The sequence below is a fragment of the Phocoena sinus genome, chromosome 8 (assembly GCF_008692025.1).
Source record: "Phocoena sinus isolate mPhoSin1 chromosome 8, mPhoSin1.pri, whole genome shotgun sequence".
NCBI classification, from domain to species: domain Eukaryota; kingdom Metazoa; phylum Chordata; class Mammalia; order Artiodactyla; family Phocoenidae; genus Phocoena; species Phocoena sinus.
Genome location: NC_045770.1, coordinates 65,618,366 through 65,643,770, shown reverse-complemented (window position 1 = coordinate 65,643,770; position 25,405 = coordinate 65,618,366). Strand labels below are relative to the sequence as shown.

General features: G+C 47.6%; 1 protein-coding gene, 1 long non-coding RNA gene and 1 pseudogene across 4 annotated transcripts in view; all 3 read left to right on the top strand.

Moving 5' to 3' along the window:
• Positions 1-25,405, top strand: part of GALNT18 (polypeptide N-acetylgalactosaminyltransferase 18) — a 353,141-nt gene that overhangs the window by 260,914 nt on the left and 66,822 nt on the right. For all 3 annotated transcript variants that reach the window (XR_004351151.1, XM_032640889.1, XM_032640890.1), the window contains exon 7: positions 19,570-19,755. Coding sequence is in view for 2 of the 3 variants with exons in the window: in XM_032640889.1 (XP_032496780.1) it covers positions 19,570-19,755 (186 nt within the window). In the remaining variant the exon portion in view is untranslated. The remainder of the gene's footprint in view (positions 1-19,569; positions 19,756-25,405) is intronic.
• Positions 982-7,429, top strand: LOC116758157. Its single transcript, XR_004351152.1, has 3 exons — positions 982-992; positions 5,327-5,330; positions 7,202-7,429. It is a non-coding gene; the product is annotated as an uncharacterized LOC116758157 (long non-coding RNA).
• LOC116758156 lies at positions 6,308-24,907 on the top strand (annotated as a pseudogene).

Here is a 25,405-nt window from a genome sequence, read left to right as displayed (position 1 = left end):
AATGCCTCCCCAAATCACTCAAGATAAGAACCAGCCTGAGAGGTCTCGAGGTTCATACCTTATCACTGTGTCACGAAGCTCCTCCACCTCTGCCTTCAGGGTTTAAAGTTGTCCATGGCATAAAGTTTAATTTCAGGAGCTAACCTGGGTCAGCGTCACTTTGGAAAAGGACCACAGTACTGTTTCAGTGCTTGAGGTTTCAGCCCAAATCCCTCATGGGAGACGGGGCCTGGTTCAGACAGTACCACGCAATGTCTTCACCTGAGGTCGCAGGAGACATCAAAACTGGAGGGGGTGACAGAGACAAGAGCTGAGCTGAAAGCCAGAGTCCAGAGTGTCAGAAAGGAGGTAGATTGGGGAACTGCCAAATGAGAAGAGCTGGTAACAGGAGGCCAGAAACCTGGGTTCAGGGCGCCAGAGACACAGAGGAGGAAGAGAAAGCAAAGCAGGGGATGTAGCAACTGCCCAGAACAGGCATCGCCATCATTTGAAACTTTTACAAAATATATCTAGGGTTAAAGGGCTAGAGACTTTGCTAAAATTACTAGTGAAAGAGGCCCAAGCAAATGTATGTGTGCTTGTTAACCCTGCAGGATACTGAAGCGCCCGAGGGACCACACGGTTCCCCCCAGAGGCCTTGGGCTTAGAAGGCTGAGTAAGCTCATTGCTGACATCACCGTTGTTCTCAGCCAGCCTCGGGTGAGAACAAGGACGCTAATTAAGAACACTGGATACCACGATTTTAGGTACTAGTCTCTGCCAGCACAGAACAGAGACGTGAAAAGGAAGAGAAGGCGTGTGGGCACCAGTGTGCTCGCTCAACTGGAAAGGTCTCAGGAGACCACCAGAAGCAACATCTCATAGAAAGCCTACACGCAGATTCTCTGACCCACCTCCCTGTCCCTGGAGACAGAGAAAATTAAACACCTTAAATTGGATTTTAGTCTGTTGCTTCTAAATGGTATGGTTGGTCCAAGCCAGCTGGAGTTAGAGTTCAGAATAACCCGCAAGCTTAGAGCAACACGTCCTTCTGGGGGGGCGGGGGATGGAGGGTGTCGTGGGCTGCCACCGTTTTGTATCATTCTTTTGTGAACTGGGATCTGTCGTGGCATTGTCCTTCAGCTGCTGTCATGGGGTAAATAAAGCCCACAGGAGGCTGCAAGCCGTACAATGGAATAACTATTCCATCTATGCTGTCTTCTGAGGCCAGGGATTTCAAGACATGAGACACGGGTTTCAAGGTTGCGGGCTTTTGTTCTTCCTAAGGGCATTTTCCCAGTGACTCAAAACTTTTTTTTTTTTTTGGTACGCGGGCCTCTCACTGTTGTGGCCTCTCCCGTTGCGGAGCACAGGCTCCGGACGCGCAGGCTCAGTGGCCATGGCTCATGGGCCCAGCCGCTCCGCGGCATGTGGGATCTTCCCGGACCGGGACACAAACCCGTGTCCCCTGCATCGGCAGGCGGACTCTCAACCACTGAGCCACCAGGGAAGCCCGACTCAAAACTTTTGCTAAGGCATTGTCCATGTGTTCCCTTAGCGCTGTGTTAGATGCTAATAGTGGTCTGAGTGCTCATTGGAGGTCAAGACGTAGCCTTTCATGGTCCTTATTATAAATGAGTTATTAAAGTTTGACAAAGATGGCATTGAGATTTCAAGCCCAGATGCTGAGAGATTTGGGGGTACCATTGACTAAGAAAGGGGTCTTTGGTGTAGAGAGTTGGTTTGTGGGGAAAAATGGGGCAAGTTTGATATTAGAAATAACAATGGAAATAACCAGAAAGCTCGCATTATTCGTCCGTCTATTTATTTACACAGTGAACATTTATTATGCTGCTGTGTTCTGCACTTGGCATTAGGGGAGAAATGTAATACCCGGATCTTGACTTCAGCAAGGAGCCAGAACTAAAGGTAAAGAGAAGATGTGGAGGTGAGACAGGGGATCAGGTGTGCCCACGGAAGGTACGAGGATGGAGGAGCCCAGAGAGGATGAAAGTCTGAACTAGAAAGAGATTTTAGAATTGAGCATGGTCATAGGAAATGGGGCAGGTGGCAGGCTGGTGCCCATAGTTACAGAGAAGAATTGACTAGAAAAATAAGAGCTGGGTTGGTGGAAAACCACAGATGTCATGGGAAGCATTTCAGGATTGCACTAGTCATGGTAAGATGACCACATGATAAGAGCTACCATTTATTCATTGTTTACTTTGTGCTCGGTGCTTTTGTTTATTTAATACTAGACACCGTGCTGAGCTCTGGGCATACGGTGATGAACAGGATTGTCTACATTGTACCCTCTTAGAGCTTACATCCTGGTGAGTTTTATGCTGTATGTCATTTCGTCCTGAGAACCACAAGAGGCTAGAATTATTATCCTCATTTTACAGACGAGGAGACTGAGGCTCAGAGAGGTTGAGTCAGTTGCCCAGGTCCCACATAGAAAGAGTTTGGTGGAGCTGGGATTTGAACACGGTTGTCTGATGCCTAAGCCTCTAAAGCCCTGAACTGTGAGAATATGAGTGGAGAAAGGGCATCCCGATGCAAGTGGAAGAAGCCTTTGAGGGGACAGTTGGGATCAAGGGGTGGTGATAGAATACAGATTTCAAAGGAGGGATTGAGGGGCAAGGAGTTTAGACATTTTATTTGACCAAGAATGGAGGGAGAGGGATTCCTTGAAAACTGCTTGCAGGCACAGGCCAAGTGCAAGGGCCCTGGGAAAATATGGACTTGACCTTGAGAGAGGAGTTGACATTGTCTTTCTAGGTGGTCAGCGGTAGCCAGCCCTGCTCTGTTGGAATGTGTGCCACTAGGCGTGGCCTCCTGGGACCGTGGGGCCTGAAATTCCCAGGGCCCTTGAGGTCTGAGCATCCTGGGGCCTACGAAGCCTAAACTTCCGGGATCGGGGTCTTCTCTGCTTGCGATCTCCATATGGGAGGGGAGCTTAGCGCCCCAGGCAGCCCAGAACCAATTATTCTGCCATGCTGGGTAGCCAGAAGGTATCTGAAAACATTGAGAGGAAGGCTCTTTGCCATAGCACATTATCTTTAGCTCACCAGCCATGCAGTGACTCTGCAATTACAAAGCAGCCGTGGAACAGACACAGCTTAACAGTACGTTGTAAGTTTTATGGTTAGTAAAGATAAGTGCAAAATTTATCCCTAAAGAACAAAGCAATTAAAAAAGTACATAATGAAGCAATTACCTAGAAATGGTGGGGAGCAGAAGGAGAGGACCCATGGACAATTTTATTCTGGAAGGGTCTTCACACTTAGGTTTCTTTAATTGTGTTCAATGAGAGAGCCATAGCAAAGTAAGATTAATAAGCTGTACAGAAGAGGTAACAATTGATAAAGGGGTTTGAGAGCCAAGCTGAAGAAAATGTTACCTTGTTAGAAAGTTAGGGCCAAGGTGGAAAATAGCTATAAAGGCCATTATTGGGACCATTAATGAAACTTGATTATAGGCTGTGGATTAGCTAATAGTAATGTCTCAATGTATAATTTCCAGATTTGGGAAAAAAAGCAAGAGCAAAAGCGTAAAAAACCTGGGAGCCAGCAATGGATGTTAAAGCTCCAGAGAGTCAGTTTCTCACTCCTGTACTTATTCTTTTTTTGTTTTGTATTTTGTCTTTCTTTAATTGAGTCTGCCTGCTGCTGTGTGTTGTGCCCTTGGAAGGTAACTTCTTTGCCACCATTACATCGTGTTTCCAATTTTCCAGGAAGGGACCACCAGGCAAGGCCAGAATCAGCTCCTCAGAATGACTGATAGAAACTGAGCAGGGATTGCCCCCGCCTTCCTTCTCCTGCCCCTCCTCCTCTTTCTCCTCCCCTTCCTCTCCCCTTCCTCTTCCTCCTCCTCCTCCCCTCCCCTTCCTCTCCCTCTCCCTCTCTTCCTCCTCTCCCTCCTCCTCCCCCTTCTCTCCCCTTCCTCTTCCTCCTTCTCCTCCCCTTCCTCTCCCTCCCCTCCCCCTCCCCCCTCTTCCTCCTCTCCCTCCTTCTCTCCCTCCTCCTCCCCCTCCTCCTCCCCTTCCTCTCCCTCTCCTCCCCCTCCCCCTCTCTTCCTCCTCTCCCTCCTCCTCTCCCTCCTCCTCCCCCTCCTCCTCCCCTTCCTCTCCCTCCCCTCCCCCTCCTCCTCTCTTCCTCCTCTTCTTCCTCCTCCCCCTCGCCCTCTTAAGCATCAGCGTCTGTCTCCGCGTGATCACCATCCAGTGTTGTGGTTTTCTTTGGAAAAATCCTCCTACTCACAAATCTGAAATTGCAGAAGGGGAATTAAGAGACATCTACTCCCATTGCAAATGCTCTTCACTTTGTAAAGCGATGCAAGGGGCAAGATCCTGATGAGTAAAATTTCCCAGTGCTTACCAATGATGGTTTACGGAAATTATCCCTACACACACGTCTTTCCATCAAGCGGGCTTACCTGCACATAAAGTCAGCCCTGAAGATAGTCACCCCCAGTAACACCCCCAGGAGACATTTACTCCCCGAGGTCCTGTCTCTCTCTGTGTCTGGGCTCTCTCTCTAGTTTTGGATAGTCTAAGGAACGGGACCTCTTTCCTCGCTTAGTGCTGGCCACACTCAATGCAGTGTGTCTGGCTTTATTCATTACGCCTACTTCAAATGCTGCTCCTCAGCGAGTGAGGGTCTTGACGGCGTGTGTCATTTTCACTGCCTTGGAATTGGTATTCCTATAAAGAAATCATGGCGCAGGGGAGAGAAAATATTAGTAATACTATGATTTCAAGGCAGATGCTTATCTTGGGTTTCAGTGTTTCTAAAATCAGGTTGTGCCTGTTAAATTTGGCATATATAGATAAATAATAAATATATAAATAAATTACAATTTATTATCCAAATCAGAACACTTTTGAGAGTGAAAGAGGATACCACTAACTGTTACACTGGACCAGCAGGCATGAACCGATGTTGTTGTGGGCAAACCAGGACATGATCACTTAACTTACAATTTTATATGTACATTTAATGCAATTTCATTCATTTGACGTTATTTGGTAGGCGCCTGCCATAGGTGACATTGGGCATACAGTGTTTAACATTGAGCATGTAATGCTTAAAATTACATGCTTAATATTTGGCATACAATGTTTAAAAAGTAAACACAGCCCCTTCCCTCTTGGAGCTGATGGTCTAATGGGACAGACAGCTGATGAAAGGGAACGAAGAATAGATGTATCGTTACAAATTGTAATGAGTGCTGTATTAGTCAGTTCCGGCTGCCATAACAAAATACCGTAGACTGGATGGCTTAAACAACAGAAGTTTGTTTTCTCACAGTTCTGAAGGCTGAAAGTCTGAGATCAGGGAACCAGCGTGGTCAGATTCTGGTGAGAGCTCTCTTCCTGGCTTCCAGACAGCCACCATCCTGCAGTGCCCTACATGGTAGAGAGAGAGCTCTACGGTCCCTTCCTTTTCTTATAAGGACACCAGTTGTGTCTGGTCAGGATTCAGTCCTTACAACCTTATTTGACCTTCATCACATCCTTAAAGGCTCTATCTCCAATACAGTCACATGGTGGGGGGCTGGTGATAAGGCTTCAACATAAGAATTTTCGGGGTCGGAGGGACACAATGAAAAAGCACAGAATGTAAGTTCCAAAAAGTCACGGGCTTTGTAGGTTTCGTTCAGTGACAAAATTCCCATCTCATATTACAGCCCCCAGCACAAAGGAAGGAAATACTAAATAAATAATGGTTGAATTGAATTAAAGTGGAGAAGGGACATGATCTGATTTATAATTTTAGAAGATGGATTGGATGGCAACAAGCTTGCAAACAAGCAAAAAAACTTGTTAGAAGGCTATTGATAGGCGGAGGGAGGGATGCGGGCTCATTGCTGTGTGTGCCCTGCAGTCTGTCCCCCACTCGCCACTGACGGCCTGTCTCGTCGCCTGCAAGCCGTGCCGCCGCCCCACAAAAACGTTTCGATTACCTGCAGTCCTTCGCCAGATGAGGCCAGTGTCCAGGGCACTGGCTTCTCATCTCACTCGGGCTTATGCCAAAGATGTAAACTTTGGTGCGGATGCCTGAGCCTTAATGCTTCAAGGTGTAGACCTTTTAGTTGATGCTGTAGCCGTTACTATGGAGCCAAAGGTAAGGACAGTGATTATTGAACAGAGTTGGGGAAGTCCCAGAGTGACAAAAGCTGGTGTGACTGTTGCAACGTCCATTGACTTAAAAGATAAATATTGGCGCTAAACTTGTTCAAGATGTTGCCAATAACACAAACGAAGAGGCTGGGGATGGCACCACTACTGCTACTGTACTGGCTCTATCGCCAAGGAAGGCTTTGAGAAGCTTAGCAAAGGTGCTAATCCAGTGGAAATCAGGAGAGGTGTGATGTTAGCTGTTGATGCTATAATTACTGAACTTAAGAAGCAGTCTAAACCTGTGGCAACCCCAGAAGAGATAGCCCAGGTTACTACGATACCTGCAAATGGAGACAACGAAATTGGCAACATCCTTTCTGATGCGATGAAAAAGGTTGGAAGAGAGTGTGTTATCACAGTAAAGGATGGAAAAACATTGAATGACGAAATTATTGAAGGCATGAAGTTTGATAGAGGGTATATCTCTGCATACTTTATTAATACATCAAAAGGTCAGAACTGTGAATTCCAAGATGCCTATGTTCTGTTGAGTGAAAAGAAAATTTTGGTGTCCAGTCCATTGTTCCTGCTCTTGAAATTGCCAACGCTCACCATAAGCCCTGGGTCATAATTGCTGGAGATGTGGATGGAGAAGCTCCAAGTACACTTGTTTTGAATAGGCTGAAAGTTGATCTTCGGGTTGTAGCAGTCAAAGCTCCAGGTTTTGGTGACAACAGAAAGAACCAGCTTAAAGACATGGCTATTGCTACTGGTGGTACAGTATTTGGAGAAGAAGGGCTAACTCTAAATCTTGAAGATGATGCCATGCTCTTGAAAGGAAAAGGTGACAGGCTCAAATTGAAAAGCGTATTCAAGAAATCATCGAGCGGTTAGATATTACAGCTAGTGAAATATGAAAAGGAAAAACTGAATGAACGTCTGGCAAAACTCTCAGATGGTGTTGCTGTGCTAAAGGTTGGTGGGACAAGTGACGTTGAAGTGAATGGAAAGAAAGACAGAGTTACAGATGCCCTTAATGCTACGTGAGCTGCTGTTGAAGAAGGCATTGTTTTGGGAAGGGGCTGTGCCCTGCTTCAGTGCCTTCCAGCCTTGGATTCAAAACTCCAGCTAATGAAGATCAAAACATTAGTATAGAAATTATTTTTAAAAACACTCAAAATTCCTGCAATGACCATTGCTAAGAATGCAGGTGTTGAAGTTGAGAAAATTTTGCAGAGTTCTTCAGAAGTTGGTTATGACGCTATGCTTGGAGATTTTGTGAATGTGGTGGAAAAAGGAATCACCGATCCAGCTAAGGTTGTAAGAAGTGCATTACTGGATGCTGCTGGAGTGGCCTCTCTGTTAACTACAGTAGAAGTCGTAGTCACAGAAATTCCTAAAGAAGAGAAAAGAAGAGAAGGATCCTGGAATGGGCGGAATGGGTGGGATGGGAGGTGGGATGGGAGGTGGCATGTCCTAATTCCTAGAATAGTGTTTTACCATCATTAATGAGATGTGAAAGGAAGCTCAAGGCAGCGTTCCTCACCAATAACTTTAAGAGAGGTCAGTTGAAGGACATGACTAAAGAAAAGGCTGGCTGATGTTTAAGAAAATCACTATAACCATCAGTTACTGGTTTCAGTTGACAACATAGAATGGTTTACTGCTGTCATTGTCCATACCTACAGATAATTTATTTTGTATTTTTGAATAAGGACATTTGTACATTCCTGGTTTAAAAAAAAAAATGAAGGCTATTGATAGAGTTGTCCACACAAAAATAATTGGAGCAGAATGTTGTCTGTGCATATTGAGAGATGTGATTAAATTTAAGCTATATTTAGGAAGTAGAACTGACTGCATTTGCTGATGCATTACTGGCTGTGAAGGGGGAGGAAGAGGACATAATTACAGATGAGTTACATAATTATTTATGTAGGTTTCAGGCGTGGGCTATTAGATGGAAGAGGGGAAGATGAAGGGACATCTGGGGAGGCAGGGAAGGAAATCATGAACTTGGTTTTGGACAAGGTAAGCTTGCGTGCCTGAGAGACACACACGTGGAGGTGACATGTAGGCAGGAGGATATATAAATCTCAAGCTCAGCAGAATGTGGTATTTCCTCCTGCCCTGAAAAGTTCTTATTACTGCGGTGGTGAATCTTATCATCAGTGGAATCTTACACTGGTAATAGTTATACCTCACACTTAGTGGGCTCTAAACTTGGGCTAGGTGTTGAAATTCTCTCATTTGATCCTCACATCTACTTTTGCAATGTGTCATTTTTGTGACACGTTGCACAGACAAGAAAACTGAATATTAGAAAGTGAAATGAAATGTCTGAAGTCACCAATCTAGCAAATGGGAAATGTAGGATTTGACAGCAAGACTGTTTAACCCCTGTTCTCTGACCACAATGTCCTCCTGTCTCACAAGAGACAGAGGTCTTGGAAACATTTCCTACTGTGCTTCTATATTATCATGTGACCTTGAACCTCAGGTGGGAAATGAAAGGTACTCTTTTAGGTCCCCTGCCGTTCTGCTATACTGCAATGCTGATCTCTTTTGTAAATCCCATTGTTTTTTCTTTTCTTTTTTTTTTTTGCGGTACGCGGGCCTCTCACTGCTGTGGCCTCTCCCGCCGCGGAGCACAGGCTCCGGACGTGCAGGCCCAGTGGCCATGGCCCACGGGCCCAGCCGCTGCGCAGTACGTGGGATCCTCCCGGACCGGGGTACGAACCTGCGTCCCCTGCATCGGCAGGTGGACTCTCAACCACTGTGCCACCAGGGAAGCCCGTAAATCCCATTTTTAATGTGAGTTTGCTGTAGGTACCTATCAGAGATGAAACCCAAGCTGACAATTCCTTTTGATGTATATGAAAAGGGCAAATCTCTTTAAGTGAAAACCCAGCACACTAGCTTTCTTAATCTGAATTCCAGTGGAGTAAGAGGAAAACTCTTTAGAACAAATACTTCTGCGTGAGAAAATGTTCAGCATCTCAGATTTGTTTTATCATCTGAACGATAACCTCGAGCGTTCCTCTGAGAATGTGGGTGTGATGCTTGGGCCAGACACACAGCTTTTCCTCTAATGTTTGCACCCAGGGTCTGCCAAACTTCCCCACCTATGCTGTCCCAGTGACACATGGGTCACCTGTCATCTGGCTCCACCATGCTGGGAGGTGACAGATTGTATTATACTTTCCTCTAGTGATTCTGATTGCCCTGCATTTCAGAAACGACCCTCCTAACTTATCCTCCTGCCTTATCCTTTGAACCAGTGTCACTCTTTTTGTATGTGTGTGGGAGGGGCATCTGGTATGGACAATCAATTTGAATTTGATTGGAACATGCTAACGAGCCGTTCATATGGGGAGTAGGGGTTGTTTCTGATTAGATTAAGCTTCTGAGAGAGGAAAGAAACAGCCACGGATTAAAGACATAAAAAAGGAAACACATTAAATGAGTCAGTGGTTCATCTTCATATAGCAAAGTATAAATTAAACATATTCCTGGGGATCAGCTTTGAATAGCAGCTGGGTAGAGCGAGCTTTTCTGAATACATCCACAGGAGAAGGCACTTACAGCAATTCAGAGGGGCTTAACCCACCAGAGAGGGCTCTGAGAACTCCTGAGTAAATGGATGGGCTGAGTTATCTGATAAAAATGACTCTCAAACTAGGGACGGGAAGGGTTTTATTTGGATTTCAGAAAATTGTTCCCTGAGTCCCTGTGACATTCAAGCTCATTATTATTCTCTACAGCAATAGTGATGGTAATGGAGCCAGAGATCTTAGTTCAAAACAAAAGAAGCAATTAGAGTAGAGAGCACGCGTGTCAATGGGAACCTGATTTGGAACGTGGCCAATACTTCTGTCTCAGAGCTTGGGGCTTCTGTAGTTTTGGTTCTATAGAAACGCCTGGGCTGGAACTAGCCTTCTCGGCTTCATGCACGGGGAAGCTGTGAGGGTCAGCCCTGCTAGACTGTGTCACCTGACCAGGGCTGGCGGTGTGGCTGCAGCCCCGCCTCCCACTGGCTCACACTAGGATCTGTGGAGCTGCCATGGGGCTGCTACCTGTGGCTGTCGGAGGAGCCCTGAGTCGTGCGTGGTCTCCAAGCCCCTGGCTTCTCCTCTTCCAGCCTGCTTGCTTCTCCCTTGGTTTTCTGACTGCTGCTCTGGTTCTGAACGGGAACCAGACTCTCCCCTACAGCCTGTTTTGCAGGAGTCCTAATACCTGCCTACCCCTGGCAGCTCCCTCTCTCCCCCACTGGGGACTAAATCTCCTCTCTGTATCTTCAGTCCCTAGTGGGGACCTGCTCTGAATGGACTCATCATCTGGACCTGGACGGTCTCTCCCCATGCCTGGAAACTTCTGCTGCAAAGTCTCACCCAATAGATTGAACCCCTTGTTATCCATGCTGCAGGGCCCAAGCCTCTCTGGTCACTTTGCCTCTCCACATGCCGGCAGCTTGTATGAATCAGGGAAATGTTCACAGTCTGCAACAGCAGCCCCCAAACCCCAAAGGCTGAACCCAGGACAAGTTTATTTCTCACTCACTTCACAGTCCTCTAAATGTTGGGGGGCTCTCCTGGCCAGCTCTTCTCCAAGTGGTAACTGAGGACTCAGGTTGCTTGGGGGTTCCCCATCTTTGAACTTCAAGGTCATCTTGGCGTAAACATCCAGCGGATTGGGAGGAGAAGCGGTAGAAGTGTTCATGGGTTTTCCACACAGGATACTTACCCACCTGGGCCTGAAAGTGACAGCTGTAATTTCCTCTCTTATTTCATTGGCCTGAGCTGCTCACACAATCCCTCCCGACTTCAAAGAAGGCTGGGAGATATAGAGGAACACACAGATATGTGTTAGGAGTCAGCCACATTCTTGGAGACCACCCTTCTCCTGGCTTCACTTCCCCAACCCCAGGTAGGACCAGGCCTGTCTTCTTCCTTTTCTTCCATTCTGTCTTGAGTCCACCCTAACCTGCATTTGGACAGTAGTAATCAGGGCTGTTGGCTGCTATGAGTTTTAAGGTAACCATGTATAAGTTCACCTTGTTTGGAACCACTGAAAGAGGGCTTCTAATCTCAATCACCACGTGTTTGCTAAGTGATCCTCCTGGAATTTCCCATAAAGAAATGAACTTTCATGGTCCCAATCTTTAGAGTCAGAGCATTAGGGTCCAAGGAAAGCTGGGGCCCCTGTCTATGATGGGCTGGTTTGCTGAGCTTGGCACCATGGCTGCCCCTGGGTTTCCTATAGGTAAACAGCTATTTCAGCAAATCTCAAGTCCCTGCAGAACAGCCTTTTAACTTTTTCTTCATGAAAAGTTTCCAGACATTCCAGCCCAGCTGGTCTCTTCTTGGATTCCTACCAGATGAATCTTCCTGCTGCCTTCTGAGAGTTATGAAGGATCCCTTTCAAACAGGGGAACTGCTTCAAGGGCTTCTTGTGGCTGACCCAAAATCAGACCCCTTCAGGGACATCTTCCAAGAAAAACCAACATTTCCCCCCCCCCCCCCCCGAGCAGGAATTCTGTCCAAAAGACCTTTCGGCAGTGTTTTATTGTAAGAATAGGGCTTGGGAAACTGGATCCCCAGGGAGTGTTTTTCTGTGGAGTCTGATGGAAGAATAAGCATTGTCAGACTTTAAAAAATGTTTCCTTACACTTGAAAAGAATGAAATGTCTGCCTTTGGAAACCTGGGAGAGCACCGAGGAAAGTGCACAGAGGGATGACTCAGAACTAAGGCTCAACTCTCAATCCTTCATTCGTGCAACTTATCGAGTATCTATCATGTGCCAGGCCCTGTTTAGGCTCCTGAGATTCCTTAAGGAGAGCAAGGTGGCCATGGGTCTTCTCTCACAGGCTGGTGTTTTGGGCCCATAAATAGGAAAAAATGCTCCATCTCACTGGTACTCAGGGAAATGCAAATTAAAATTACAGTGAGAGTGAATTTCACACCCATCTATGAACGATGCCAAATGTTGGCAAGATTGTAAAGCAACATGAGTGCTCATCTGTTCTGGTGGGACTGGAACATGGAATTCTCACTTTGGAAGAGTTTCACTATCCCTGGGAGAGTTGAACGTGTGTTCTAACCTATGGCTCAGAAATTCCACTATGTGCAGATACACAGAGAGGTGCTCTCTCTTGGGTGCCAAGAGACATGTATAAGAATATTCGAAGGAGCACTGTTCATAATCCTGAAAACAACCAGACTGTGGACCACCAGGAGAATGCATAAATAAATGTCTGTACATTTATACGATGGAGCACAATGGTGATGAAAATAAATGAAGCAAGAAGCAAGCTGAAGAATGCAGAAAATACACTTCCATTTATACAGCATTTAAAACCAGGTCAAACTAAGCACGTAGTTGAGCTTGATGGCAAGGAAATTATTAACAAGATTCAGGATAATGGGTTACCTTAGTGGGTAAGGAGCAGCACACAGAGATTTCTAAGTTGCTGCCAATACTGTTTCTTAAGTGGGCAGTAGGTAAACAGTTGTCCCTTGTGTTATGTGTCTTTAAACTGTACATATACAAGGTACACAGGCACGCAGCTGGAGGAGGTATGGGTGACACGGGAATGCAGAGCAGAGGCATTTACCAAATTCAGGGCAGACAGGGAAAGTAGGTAGGAATTAGCCAGGCAAATAAATATATGTGATAGGGGGAAGAGGCTGACAGCCTCTGGCTTTTGACTTAGCTTTGCCCAGGTTTGACCTCTCTTTCCTTCTCATTCCCATGCACGGCTGCTACTAGAGTGAGACACATGCGGTGTCTAGGTGATGCCCTAGTCAGTGTCTTTGTTTGCCTGCATTTCTGACCCTACAGCCACTCTGCAAACACGTTGCTGGTCTTCTGCCAGCCATTCTCAGGCCTCAGCCTCCATCTTCCTCGTCTTCCTCCCCCCAGCCTGCCTGGGTTGGCTTTTGACTCTTGTCTCAGCATTTCACAGCCAAGTTAGGCGAGACAGCTACACATAAAAAGGTAATTAACAAGATGAGCCAAGAAATAAGGACCACTTGAGTGGTGCGAATCATGTTTCAGGACTTTGGAGGAACAGGGCCAGGCTGGCTTTGGATGGATGGAGAGCAGGAAGGAGGATGTCTGGGCTAAGGGAACAGTGGGAAGATTTTGCCAAGAGAGAAGAGCTCATTAAATGTCATAAGGAGATAAAAGCTGGACAGGATTTGGGATCTTATCCTGTGGACTGTGCTTATGAAGTACAAGACTAAGGTGCCACCGCCCCCCAATCACTTACCCTCGGTAGATATTACTAATAAATGGTGGCATGCTTTTCCACTGAGCCCAGACGGAGCCTCAGAATCCTTCTTAACCCAGTGCTTCAGAAGGACATTAACCAGTGAACGGATTTGACATGGGAGTGTTATCTGCTATTCCTACCAAAGACTACAGAGTGATCACCAGACTCTGAGTAGGAGAAATGGTCACACTGTATCCTGATGTCTTGCCTCCAGTGTCTCCCTATTTTATAACTCCCAATTCACAACTCTACCGGTTGTCTCAGATACTGGGTAATATTTGAGGTATTGGCAAGAACACTTAGAACCACAGAATGCAAAAAGTATAAGGTATCTAATATGTCACTGAGTCCAGCTCCTCCATTTGGCAGCTGGGAGAAACTGAGGCTTGGGAAGGAAACAGGTCTGTTTTTGTAAGTGGCAAACATAGGACATAAACTCAGTCTTCTGACCCTGACCTTGTACCAGCAGCTCCCAGTCCTGGGAAGGGAAAGGAACCTGATCCTTCCTAAGAACCTGCTAGATGCCTGTCTTTGCTAGAGGGAGCTTTTCATACAGCATCTCTTTTAAACCTGCCAGCTGCCCCAATAAAAAGGCAACTGACATCCAAGAACAGGTCCAAGTGAAAGGCTAATGTGTGACAGAGGCAGGATTCACACTCGGTCTACCAGCCCGCAAGACCTGCATGCTTTCTTGTAGTTCCCAGATGGATGCACCAAGTTTCTTCAGAAACAATCACAGGATTAGGGCTCCCTGGGAAGGGCTGTTGGTGAGTGTGACTCGCTCTTGTGTTTACAACAGTTCAGGTTCTCAGTCACGTCTGGGGGCAGCCCAGCAGCTCCTCCATGGGCGTCTGGAAGTGTTGGCTAGGTGGGGGGCTTTCTCTACAGTGAGTTCATGGTTCCATAAGATGAAACCACCTGCAATCGCCCAGGTTCATTTGATAACTTCCCGAGGTTTATAACGGTAATTCAAGCTCTGCAGCCAAAGTAACTCTTCTCGTTTGTAGCAGCATGCACTTAAATGTCAGAGCTTTGCTGAAAAACCACTTGGGTTTGAAGGAAGTCATTGTGTTCAGTAAAATCTGGCACATTTTATGTTTATGGCCTTTATTAGAGGAGCCAGCTAAGTGAGTTAAGCCATCTCTCTATATGGTGAATGAAAGCCCAGGGCTCTGGGATTGCTGGAATCACTCATTCAGATCACAGCTATTGAACATGTCCTGAGTGCCTGGTGTTGGTATATGCAACGTGCACCTTGTCTTCCTGGAGCTTATACTTTAGCAGGGCAATGGAGGTGGAGGGCAGACATTGAACAAAAGAAATACGTAAATAGAAGTATTGTGAATAAGCATTAATAAGAAAAAGGGTGGGGTGCTAAAGGTATTCAGAGGGGATCTAATTTAGACTGAGTGGGTGAAAGAAGGTAAGATTTGAGCTGGGTAACAAGTGGGGGATTTATTCCAGAAAGATGGAATAGCAGGTGAAAAGGCACAGAGACAGGAAAAAACTTGGTGTGGTCAAGAAACATGTTGCCCGGTGCCCATCCAGAAGCCACGAGGTCCAGCCTTGGGCTGACGTGCCACCAGGCAACCCCAGGGCCTGTAAGACTAGCACATGCCTCACTTGTTATGAGCCTGGGTCACAGCGCACTAGGTAAAAATTAAGTTCTACCTTAGTAGTGGCTTCCTGTGCCCCGCGACCCCTGCGACCTCTGCGACCTCATCTGCCTTCTTGGTTGCTGACCCTTGGTCTTCATTTCTCAGCCACCCCTTTGGTACCCAACCCTTGCCCTTCCTCCTCTTGGCACCTCCACCCCCTAGAACTTGCAATGCTGAGCCATCATTCTGTCCCGCATCTTTGCCCTCCCTCCAGCGGCCCTGCTTCTCTGGCACAATGCCTCCCGTCTATAGCCTCTATCTGGTTTGGGTCTTGCCACGTCACGCCAGCTAAGACCTGTGTTCCAGGCCTGGATCCATTTTACTTCCTCATCCTCCCAAACCTCCATGGAAGCTTCATGATGTCATCTTTCGTGAGGTCCAAATGCCAATGATTTTCTTTCCTAGCCTTTGTCTGCCATCCACGAGAGGGCCTCTGAGATCAGCTGTGGGTAAGACTTCTGAGATTCTCTCTGGAGCAAGCCATTGGTCAGCGGAGCTGCTCATCATGCGGGGATCGTGGAGCACAGGCTCTCTCTTGTTGATTTCAGGGTCATTGGTCAGGGTCCGGAAGTGAAGGGGCAAACACGCCAAATACACATCTTCTGCTCCAACCAGAAGCTGCCAGGAGCCCAAAGGCTATATCCGAGGCAGATGCTCACGATAGATGAGTTTCTTTTCACAGGAGAGAGGAGAGCGGAGACAAGCTCTAGGTGAACAGGTGCTTCCAGTCTCTGGAGAGGAGCCTCTCCCTGCTGGGCCAGGCACTCCGGAGGGCAGCACGTCTATTGTCTGTTGGGCTTCAGCCAGACACGTGACTCCTCTGCAGTCATTTGTCCCCTGAAGGTGGCTGTACGGGAGAAGCCAATAGCAGCAAGCATAATGGTTATTATAAAATACTCGATAATAACAAGTGCAGACTAAGGGCTTACAATATTCCGAGCACTACGACAGGGGCTTCCAGAGCCCACAGCTCAGTGTAGCAATCACTGTCATTTGAGTTTCATAGATGGGATGTGAAGTACCCCAGAGTTGCCGCTCAGCCAGCACATGGTGGGGTCAGATTAGACCCAGATGTCCTGATCCCACCTCGGCTGCCATGCATACAGAGCTCACCCGGAGGTAGGCTCGGGGTCAAACACCTACCTGCACTTCATCCCCTTCTTCTACCGGGCGAAATTGAGACTTGGGCGGAGAAATATCCTGCCAAAGGTGACACAGCAGCAGGTGGCAGAGGTAGAGATTGGAATCCACTTCTCGCTGGCTCCAAAGCTGTGCTTTTACAAACTATGCGCTACTCCCACCCAGCTCAGCCATCCCACCTCTGCTGGAAACCCATGATCTGTTCTAGGCACCGTTTAGCACATGTCTAAAGGAGAATGTGGTGAAGAGCTTGGAGAACATTTTGAGAGAGGGAAGGAGATTAGTAAACCAGCAGGTACCGGAGTGTCGTGGTCGGGAAAGACAGGGCTGGGACCACAGAGCATGACAGGCTCACCTAGTTGAAGGGGATACAGAACTGTGACGCTGAACTGACACCTCAAGGATGTCAGGTGAAGCAGGGCGGGGTGGGTATGCAATTGCATGTGCAGAAATCCAGGGGTGAGAGGAAACCCAGCATATGCTGGAGGAAGTCAAAACTGTCAGCATGACTGCAGCACGGAGCATGTTAGGAGGCAAGCACGAGGCTGGAGGGGTGGGCAGGGGCCAGGCCCCCGGAGCCTCAAGGGCTGTGCTGGGAAGAGCACCATGCAGGCGGGACGAGATCCAATGTACACCTTCAGAAGATCACTCTGGCTGCTGGGTGGAGAAGAGACTGGACGAGGAAGGCAGGAGGGAGGGCAGTTGTTTGGAGGCTGTTGCAGAGTCCAGATGGGACATGGCAGTGGTCTGGATGAGGGCGGTGGCTACAGGATGGGGAAAGGGGAGTAGCTTCAAGAGGTCAGCAGTGAATTCACACGGCTCCTTTCACTGTGCAGCTAAGGGCAGAATGGGAGGTGCTGCCACCACCCTTCTGATCAGAACCAAGGCAGAGGCTCCCACTCTAAGATGAAATGGCGACTGACTCTTTGAGAGACAGGTCTTGGAATAAAAGAGCTTTGTTACAAATCATGTACTGTGTTGGGTCGCTGAAATATGTCAATTAGTAGCCTCCGTTCCGGTGGCACAAAGAATAATTACCCTGACTCCGTGTGTCATCAGTAACATATTCACAGTATTCACAGGCTTTCCTTGAAAACCTGAGCAAAGTGAGTTGGAAATCAGCACAGTCCCCAGAATATATGGGTCATGGACATGAAGGTACACACCGTAGAGCCTTCCATGGCTTCCTTTCCTGGTCCTTGGAATCACCCCTGGATGTGGAAACTTCCTTCAAAGCATGGTCACCTGGGGAAACACTGGCTCTTCTTGAGCTTCGGTCAGGCTCAGACTCATCCTTTTTTTTTTTTTTTTTTTTTTTTTTGCGGTACGCGGGCCCCTCGCTGTTGTGGCCTCTCCCGTTGCAGAGCACAGGCTCCGGACGCGCAGGCTCAGCGGCCATGGCTCACGGGCCCAGCTGCTCTGCGGCATGTGGGATCTTCCTGGACCGGGGCACGAACCCGTGTCCCCTGCATCGGCAGGTGGACTCTCAACCACTGTGCCACCAGGGAAGCCCCAGACTCATCCTTTTGCCTTCGTACTGGCTGTGTGGTCCTGGGCAAGGGACAGCCTTGGTCTCAGTCTCCTCGTTTGGCATTGGAGACAATAATCACTACCTCACAGGGTTATTCTGAAGATTCTGCTGTGTATCATTTGTTCAGTAATAGCCGAGGCTGACTGAGCGCTAATTATGTGCCAGGCATCTTTCTAAGCACTTTGTCTATGAGCACTTTAATCTCCTCAGCAACCTCTTGAGATGGGAACTCTTAGGATCCCCATTGGAGATGAGGAAACTGAGGCACCCTGAGATCAAGTGAATAACCCAAGGTCACACAGCTACTGTGTGTGATTTGTGCCAGTGCCTCCCACATAGTGGACGCTCAGTGGGGATGCTCGTTTCCTTTCCATTGGCCCTAAATATTAATAATATACTAAATGCAAGACAGGCTTAGAAAGTCAGTCCATTGCCTTCCAACTTCCAACAGGACCAACTGGTGTGAAATAGCCTGGTAGAAGAGAAGACATTCTCTTCCTAACTGGCACGGGGTGGGGAGGGGAATTCAGCTAAATTTGAAGCTGACCTTTCCTTGGAGGAAGACCTATGGCTGTCGATGGGTACACGTTATAAGCGCAAGTGTCATCCACCAAGTTGTCCAGTTGACAATACCTAATAAGTGACCACTGCTGTCCACCAAGAGATCTTGATTGCTTTCCACCAAAAGCCTCACTCATCCTCTCTGACCAGGTATTTCAGATTCATCCCACTTTTCTAAGCACCAACCATTTACTGATTGGTTGTCTGATTAGGTATCAATCATTTATATATTTATTCAACAAGTACTTACAAAGTACCTATATGTACCAGGCCTTGTGTTCTGTGCTGGAGATAAGAAACGAATGAGATATGGGTTCTGCCCTCTAGCAGCACAGTGAGGGGGAGGCTGACCTATTAGCAGGTAAGTTGTGGTATCAAGAGCTTTGAGGGCCAGAGGAGGAAGCTCTGCCCCAAGAGTGAAGCAAAGACCCCACAATAGTGTGGCTGGGTGGCCAAGATCTTGAGAGATGATATTTTTTTTTCAGCTGGAGAAGGAGTAGGGAGGACATTCCAAAATTACAAATAGAATGGGCAAAGGCCTAAAGACACAAAAGGATGTGCACGTTCCAGAACATTGAACTCCCACAGTGTCTGGAATGATTGTGGCAAGGGCTCCAAGACACTGTCCCTCAACGCTCAGGTTACAAGGTCATTTTTATTTTTCAAAATCAAATTGCATCCTGTTCAAGCTCCTACTCACCAAGGTCAGGGAGAAGTTTCATATTATTCCCTTCTTTTTTTTTTTATTCCCTTATTTATAGCTCCCCCACCCCCACACTTGGGTTCTGATAGAACTCAGAGCCCAGGAAAGATGGAGCCGCAGCAGGGCGCCTAGCTCTCCCTGTGGAGATCACTCATCTGTGTCCAGGCCCAGGTGGTCCATTTTAAGGTGATGTCTCTGTTGGGAGGCTCTGCTGGTCCCTCCATGTCAAGCACTGCTGCAGAGACTGTTATCAAGGATTTTGTTAACTTCTCCCCCCGGGGCGAGAAGAGCCCAGATTGCTGGTCACAAAATGTCTAGTCTCTTCTTTGGGGGAGGGAGTGTGGAAAGACTGGAGAGGGAGGGTGCATTAATTCTTTGCTGGTAAATCCACAGCAACTGAAGACAAAACACAAATTAATGACTCAATAACCTTCCTGTTCTAGGAGTAGAAATAAGGTACAGCTGGCTCCCTTTGCAGACAGGAGAGTAAGGTGAGGAGAGCTGGATGTGTCTGAGCTCGCGTTCATGGTCACCTGTGGTCTGGGTTCCAGGCTCGGGGTCAGGTCTGGGCACTGATGCATGGCCTGTGTCTTCCGCAGGTGTGGCAGTGTGGTGGGAGCGTGGAGGTCCTGCCCTGCTCGCGGATTGCCCACATTGAGCGAGCCCACAAGCCCTACACCGAGGACCTCACCGCCCATGTCCGCAGGAATGCCCTCAGGGTGGCTGAAGTCTGGATGGACGAATTTAAAAGCCATGTGTACATGGCATGGAACATACCCCAAGAGGTAGGAAGCCCCTGTCAGGGTGGGTTTCTTGGGGGTTGATGGGGAAAAAAACAAAACAAACTTGAGATTCAACCCTTCTTCCCAGGGGACAGCCAGAGTCTTGTTTGCCATGCTGGAGTGAATTCTCAAACCCTAAGATACAAGATGTTGAAGAAAAGGGGCTGACTATAGGGTGCTAAGGCATCTTACCCACCCCGTCCCTGGTCACCTCCTCCTTGAAGGAGGGCTCTTTCCCTCTAGACAGCAGTGTCCTCATTCTATGTGAGAAAGTTGGACCAAGTGGCCCCAAGGTTCCAACATGCTCCCAGGTTCTCAGCTTCTCTGACAATAGATATTTCATGGTCCTGGATTACAAATATCCCAGTAATTACCAAAATTCACAAAATGCACCTTAATTTCCCTGTAGACTGGATTCAAACTTCTCCACCGAACCTTTGACCAGACCAATAAGGAATATTCCTATGTCTTTGGGATTGCTTGAGCCACATGGATGGGGCTGGGCTACATTCCCACGTTTTTTAGGCTACTTTTAACCCTCACAGAACCTCTCATCACCTGCCACTGTCCTCTAGCCCTCTAGTCACCCACACTTAAGAAGTGTGAGAGAGAAAGCGATGTTTCTTTGGTAGTTCTGTTCAGCCTTGCTGTGTGTCATATGGAAGTAACCTTGGACCGCTGGGTTGGGAGAACCCAACAGATGCCAGCCACGGGATCCCCACCTGCTTGCCAGCTGGTCTGCCTAGAGATCATTGCTTATGTTGCATTTTATGTGAAACGGAGCTGTTGACTGCAGGACCTCTTGCCTTCCTCCCAAGGCCATGGCTTCCCCTCGTGAGTCCTTTAGAAAGCCTCTGCTGTCTCTTCCTAATAGGGCAATGACTGATCTTTGCTTAAAGTTTCCATATGAAGGCCTTCTTCCCCGATGTGTCCACCAAGCTAATGTTTTGCTCAGGCGGAGTGATTGAGAAAGTAGGCTGGGTCATGGGTGGGAGCTTTCAGGCAACCCCCTCACTACCACGACCAGGGGGAGGGGTCTTAGGTTGATTGCATCCTCCTACAATCAGTGAGATTTCAGCAGTTGGGAAGAAGAATGAGGAGCCGAGCAGTACCAGCGGGAGTGCAGCCAGCCCCGATGAACCAGCCCCGAACGCAGCTCTGACAGTGGGAGTGTTTCTAGGGAAACGGTGGTGCCTTCTAGCCCCATCTGTGGCTGTGGGTGTTGGATCACAGCATTCTGGGCAGGACGCTGAGCCCTGCTGTGGGTGTCCTCTGATAGCAAAATGTTAAGCACACTTGGAAACTCCCCAGGAGCTCACCAGCAAAGAGCAGTGTGGATTCCCGGCTTCTGCAAAGGACTGGGATCCTGTCCGTTACTGTTGTCCCCCATCTCTCTGCACCCCAAAGCTGCAAACTTTGTAGCCCTCTCCCCCCGATTGCAGCTGCCGGATGTTGAAATAGACAGCAAATCCAAAGAACAGTAGAGAAGTGAGTGAGTAGAAGTAATTGGAAAATGATGAAACTCAGTGTCTGCCTGTGACTCCTAGAAGAGTTCAAACCAAGTCAAGTGGGTGGGGCTGGGGGGTAACACAAGAAAGGCAGATGAGGGGTGGAAATGTCCAGGATGAAGCCTTAGGAGGAGAAGGAAGGGGTCAGCGTGTTTCCTCTTGACCCGCCTGTTCGCTTCTATGTCGACTCCCTCTTCTGCCTCTTTCAGGCTTGTGCAAAGAGTCAACACTTTTCCACCTCCCGTCCATTCTCAAGTCACATCCCAATACTACCTCGAAGCTGCTTTTGGCAAAGTCATCATGGGCCTCTTAACTGCTGGATTTAATGGCTGTTTTAGAGTCTTTCACTTACAGGATCCCACCTTTTCCTTGAAACTCTTCACTCCCTTAGGTCCAGGATTCCACACCCTAGAACATCCTCATCTCTCCGACTGCTCCTAACTCCGTGTGGGCAAGGCTTACTTCCAGTGGTTGCTGAAGTGCTCCCCAGGGACCCGTCCTTGGCCACCTGCTCTCATGATACGCATCCCCAGGGTAATCCCATCTACTCTTGGGTTCTGCACCACCTATACATTGAGGGCTTCTTAGTTACTCTCTCTAGCCTGACTTTTGCCTTTAGCTTCAGACTTTCAGCCACATATCTTCTCCTGGGTGTTCCCCCAGGCACTTCAGACTGAATCTGACTGAAACTGTGTACATCTTTTCCCCCCCGGCCCCGAGTCTGCTTCTGTTCTTATTCTCTGTCTAAAGTCATGATACCACCATCTGACCAGACATGTGAGCTTAAACCTGAGTGTCTTCCTTTAATCGTCTTCCATTCCCAGTCCATCACCGAGCCCACCTTTCCATTCCTCTCACTTCTGAGTTCAGGCCTCGTCTCTTCCACTGCTACAGCCTCTGGTTGGTTTCCTGGCTCAGGTCTTACCCCTCAAGTTCATACTCCCCACTGCCCAAACTCATCTTTTTAAAAAACTCACAGCGACCATGTCATTGTCCTACTTGAAATCTTTAAACGACTCTCCATGTGCACAAGATCAGGCATAAAGTCCAGTGTTAGACATGGATCTAAGCTTTCTCCTCCACCCACGTCTCCAACCCCACTGCCCACCATCCTTGTTTTGGAGGCTCTGCAGACAGCGTGGACTTAAGGGAACTGCCCTGAGCTCCCTGTTCACACCAGGCTGTTTCTCATCTCTGTGTGTTGGCCCATTTTGTCCTCTCTGCTTGGAATTCCTCCCAAAACCTCTTCCCCAGCCTCCACCCTTACCATTTCTTCTCCATCGTTTTAGACTCAGCTCCAGTGACCTCTTTTCTAGAAGCCAGCCCCAGCTGGGGAGAAAGCCCCTTTTTGCCCGCGTGTCTCTGTCATTGCATCATCACCCTGTAAGAGAATGTTCCATTGTCTGAAAGTCTCTCTCTCATTAGACCAGTGTGTCTCAAATCTGGCTGAACTTTAAAATCACTTGGCCTCCACCCCAGAGATTATGATTTAATTGGTTTGGAAGGGGACTTTTTTTTTTTTTTTTTAAGAAAGCTCTTTGGGGGTTTTAATGTCCATCCAGGGCTGAGAAGCACTTCACTAGACCATGGGCTCTCTGAGGACAGATTTTATTATTCATATCTGTGTCACCAGGCCTAGCACAAGGTGGGACACGTGGTCAGGGCTCAGTAAAACCTCACTAATTCTTGTTAACAAATGAATCTGCTGGCCATACGTGTGATCCCTTTTTCCCTTGATCAGTGGCTCCTAAAAGCAGATCTACAGACCAATTGCATCAGAATCACTTGGAGACCTTTTAAAAATTACTGATTCTGGGTCTCATCCTCAGAGATTTTGATGAGGAGGTGTATAGTGGTAGCAGAATCTGTAGAAAGCTCCCCAGGTGCTGGTTTGGGGAAACCAGGTTTGGGTGACACTAGTTTAACTAATCCTGCTTATCTTTCCAAACTCACCCTTAGCATCACCTACTCCAGGAAGCCTTCCTTGACTGCTATCCTCCCCTTCCCCTTCATCCTCGCTGCCCCACACCAGGGGATGGACTAAGGGCCCCCTATTCCATTGTCCCTCAGCCCTCTCTGCTTCCCACCGTGCTTCACACTGTGTGCAGAGAGTCTGTTTACTTGTCTGGACCTTCCAGACTCTGCTTTCAGGCAGACTGTGACTTCTTCCTGTTTGTATGCATGATGTTTGGGACAGCTCCTGACACAGTCTAGGCACTCAATAAAGATGAGTTGAAAAAGAAAGAAGAGGGAGGAGATGTGGGTGCTGCATTCCTCCATGTTTTCCCCAGTAATTTTCCCAGCTGCCCTTGATGTGGCGGCATCCCGATACATTCTGTTCAGTCACAGGCACGTGTGTTCCCGATTTACTTAACCTTTCGTCTACAGCATCCCAACTGCAGATGTAGAGCTGGAACCCTTCACCCCTGCCTAGTGGCTCCTTGGAGAATTAAATAAGTTAATATGTGGAAAGACTTTGATCAGTGCTTGGCAAATGGAAAGCACTAGAGAAGTGTTAACTCTTGTTGTCGACGCGATCACCCGCACCCTCTGCATTCCCGCCCCAGCTTTAAAATGCCCTTGCTGGGCAGTCATCCTCCCTCGCTTCCTTCTATGCGGAGTCCTTCCTGGGCCTTGCACTGAACAGAACCAGCTCTCTCACTCACTCCGTAATCACATTCAGTCCCAAGCTTTTGGAAATCCAGAGGAGCCTTGCATTCATGCAGCCTCTACTTTAATTGAAAATCCGTTTGCTTATCAACAAACAAAGTCAGTCTGCAGCAAAGCATCCATATTTCCTTATACAGGGTTCAGGAACTCTAGACGCGCCCCTGCTTCCTCTTGCCCGAAGACAGGCTGAGTGCCAAGGATGACTCACCACGGTTCTTAGGCAACAGCCCTTCTTTGGGTTTGGCTACAAGGAATTTTGTGTCTGGCTGCACACACAGGCAGGAATACTGGACAGCTTTTTGTGTGACTAAGTACATTAGTGTCCTAGGGCTGCCAGAACAAATTACCACAACCTGGTGGCTTACAACAACAGAAATGTGTTCTGTCACAGTTCTGGAGGTCAGAAGCTCCAAATCAAGGTGCTGTCAGGGCTGTGTTCCCTCCAAAGGCTCTGGGGGAGGATCCTTCCTTGCCTTTTCCAGCTTGTGGTAGCTCTAGGGGTTCCTTGGCTTGTAGATGTATCTTTCCATTCTCTGCCTCTGTCTCTGTGTGTTCAAGCCTCCCTCTCCTTTCTCTTATGAAGATGTAGGCTCATCCTAAATCCAGAATGATTACATCTCAAGATCTCTAGTTAATTATATCCGCAAGATCCTATTTCCAAATAAGGTCACGTTTGGAGGTTCTGGGCGGACATGATACTGGGGAGGGACACTATTCAACCCTGTACACTAAGTATTTGGCAGAGGGGGAAGATACATTTACTGTTTTCTAATAATAAAGGTCAAGGTGACCTCCTCTGAGAATGTTTGCTTATTTCTCAATTTCCTCCCCCTGCTCTGAAAAAGAGTTTGATGCAGTTTACAGTAAACACACAGTACAGATGTGCTGAACCGTTAAAATGGAAAGGCAAAAGTCCATGAATAAACAGGAAGAGGAAAGGGACATGATATCCAGACACGTAAGCTGAGCAAAACTCTGGTTCTTGAGTCTCCTAGAAGTTAAAGTAGAGATGGACTCCTGATGGATTGTCTCTCTCCTACTTTTGATTAGATTATAAGTAGAGAGACAAACCTTCCTTTGATCCTGAATGTAGAAAGGAAGTTTTCCCATGGGAACCTAGATTTTTAGGAAAATACAGAGGCCTTGCTGAGGTAGGTTCTTCTAGTTTCTTTCCCTAAAAGCTGAGACAGTGTTAATTTGTCATCACATAAAGGCAAGTATAGCATGAAGTGAGAAGACCTGGGTCCAGGCAAATAGCTTTGTGATGGGAGGATAAAGTGCAGAGAAGTTTAAAGAGTTAACACTTAACAGATGTCTTGGGGTATGGGAGGGGTGAGCAGGATACATTTATTGTCAGTTGCTAAGTTCACTATTTCATAAATATTTTTTCAACTCGGTCTCTTCAATATAGTTCAGGCGCAGCGCTAGACTGTGGGTACAGAGATCAGCAGAACATGTTTCCTGATCGTCAGGGA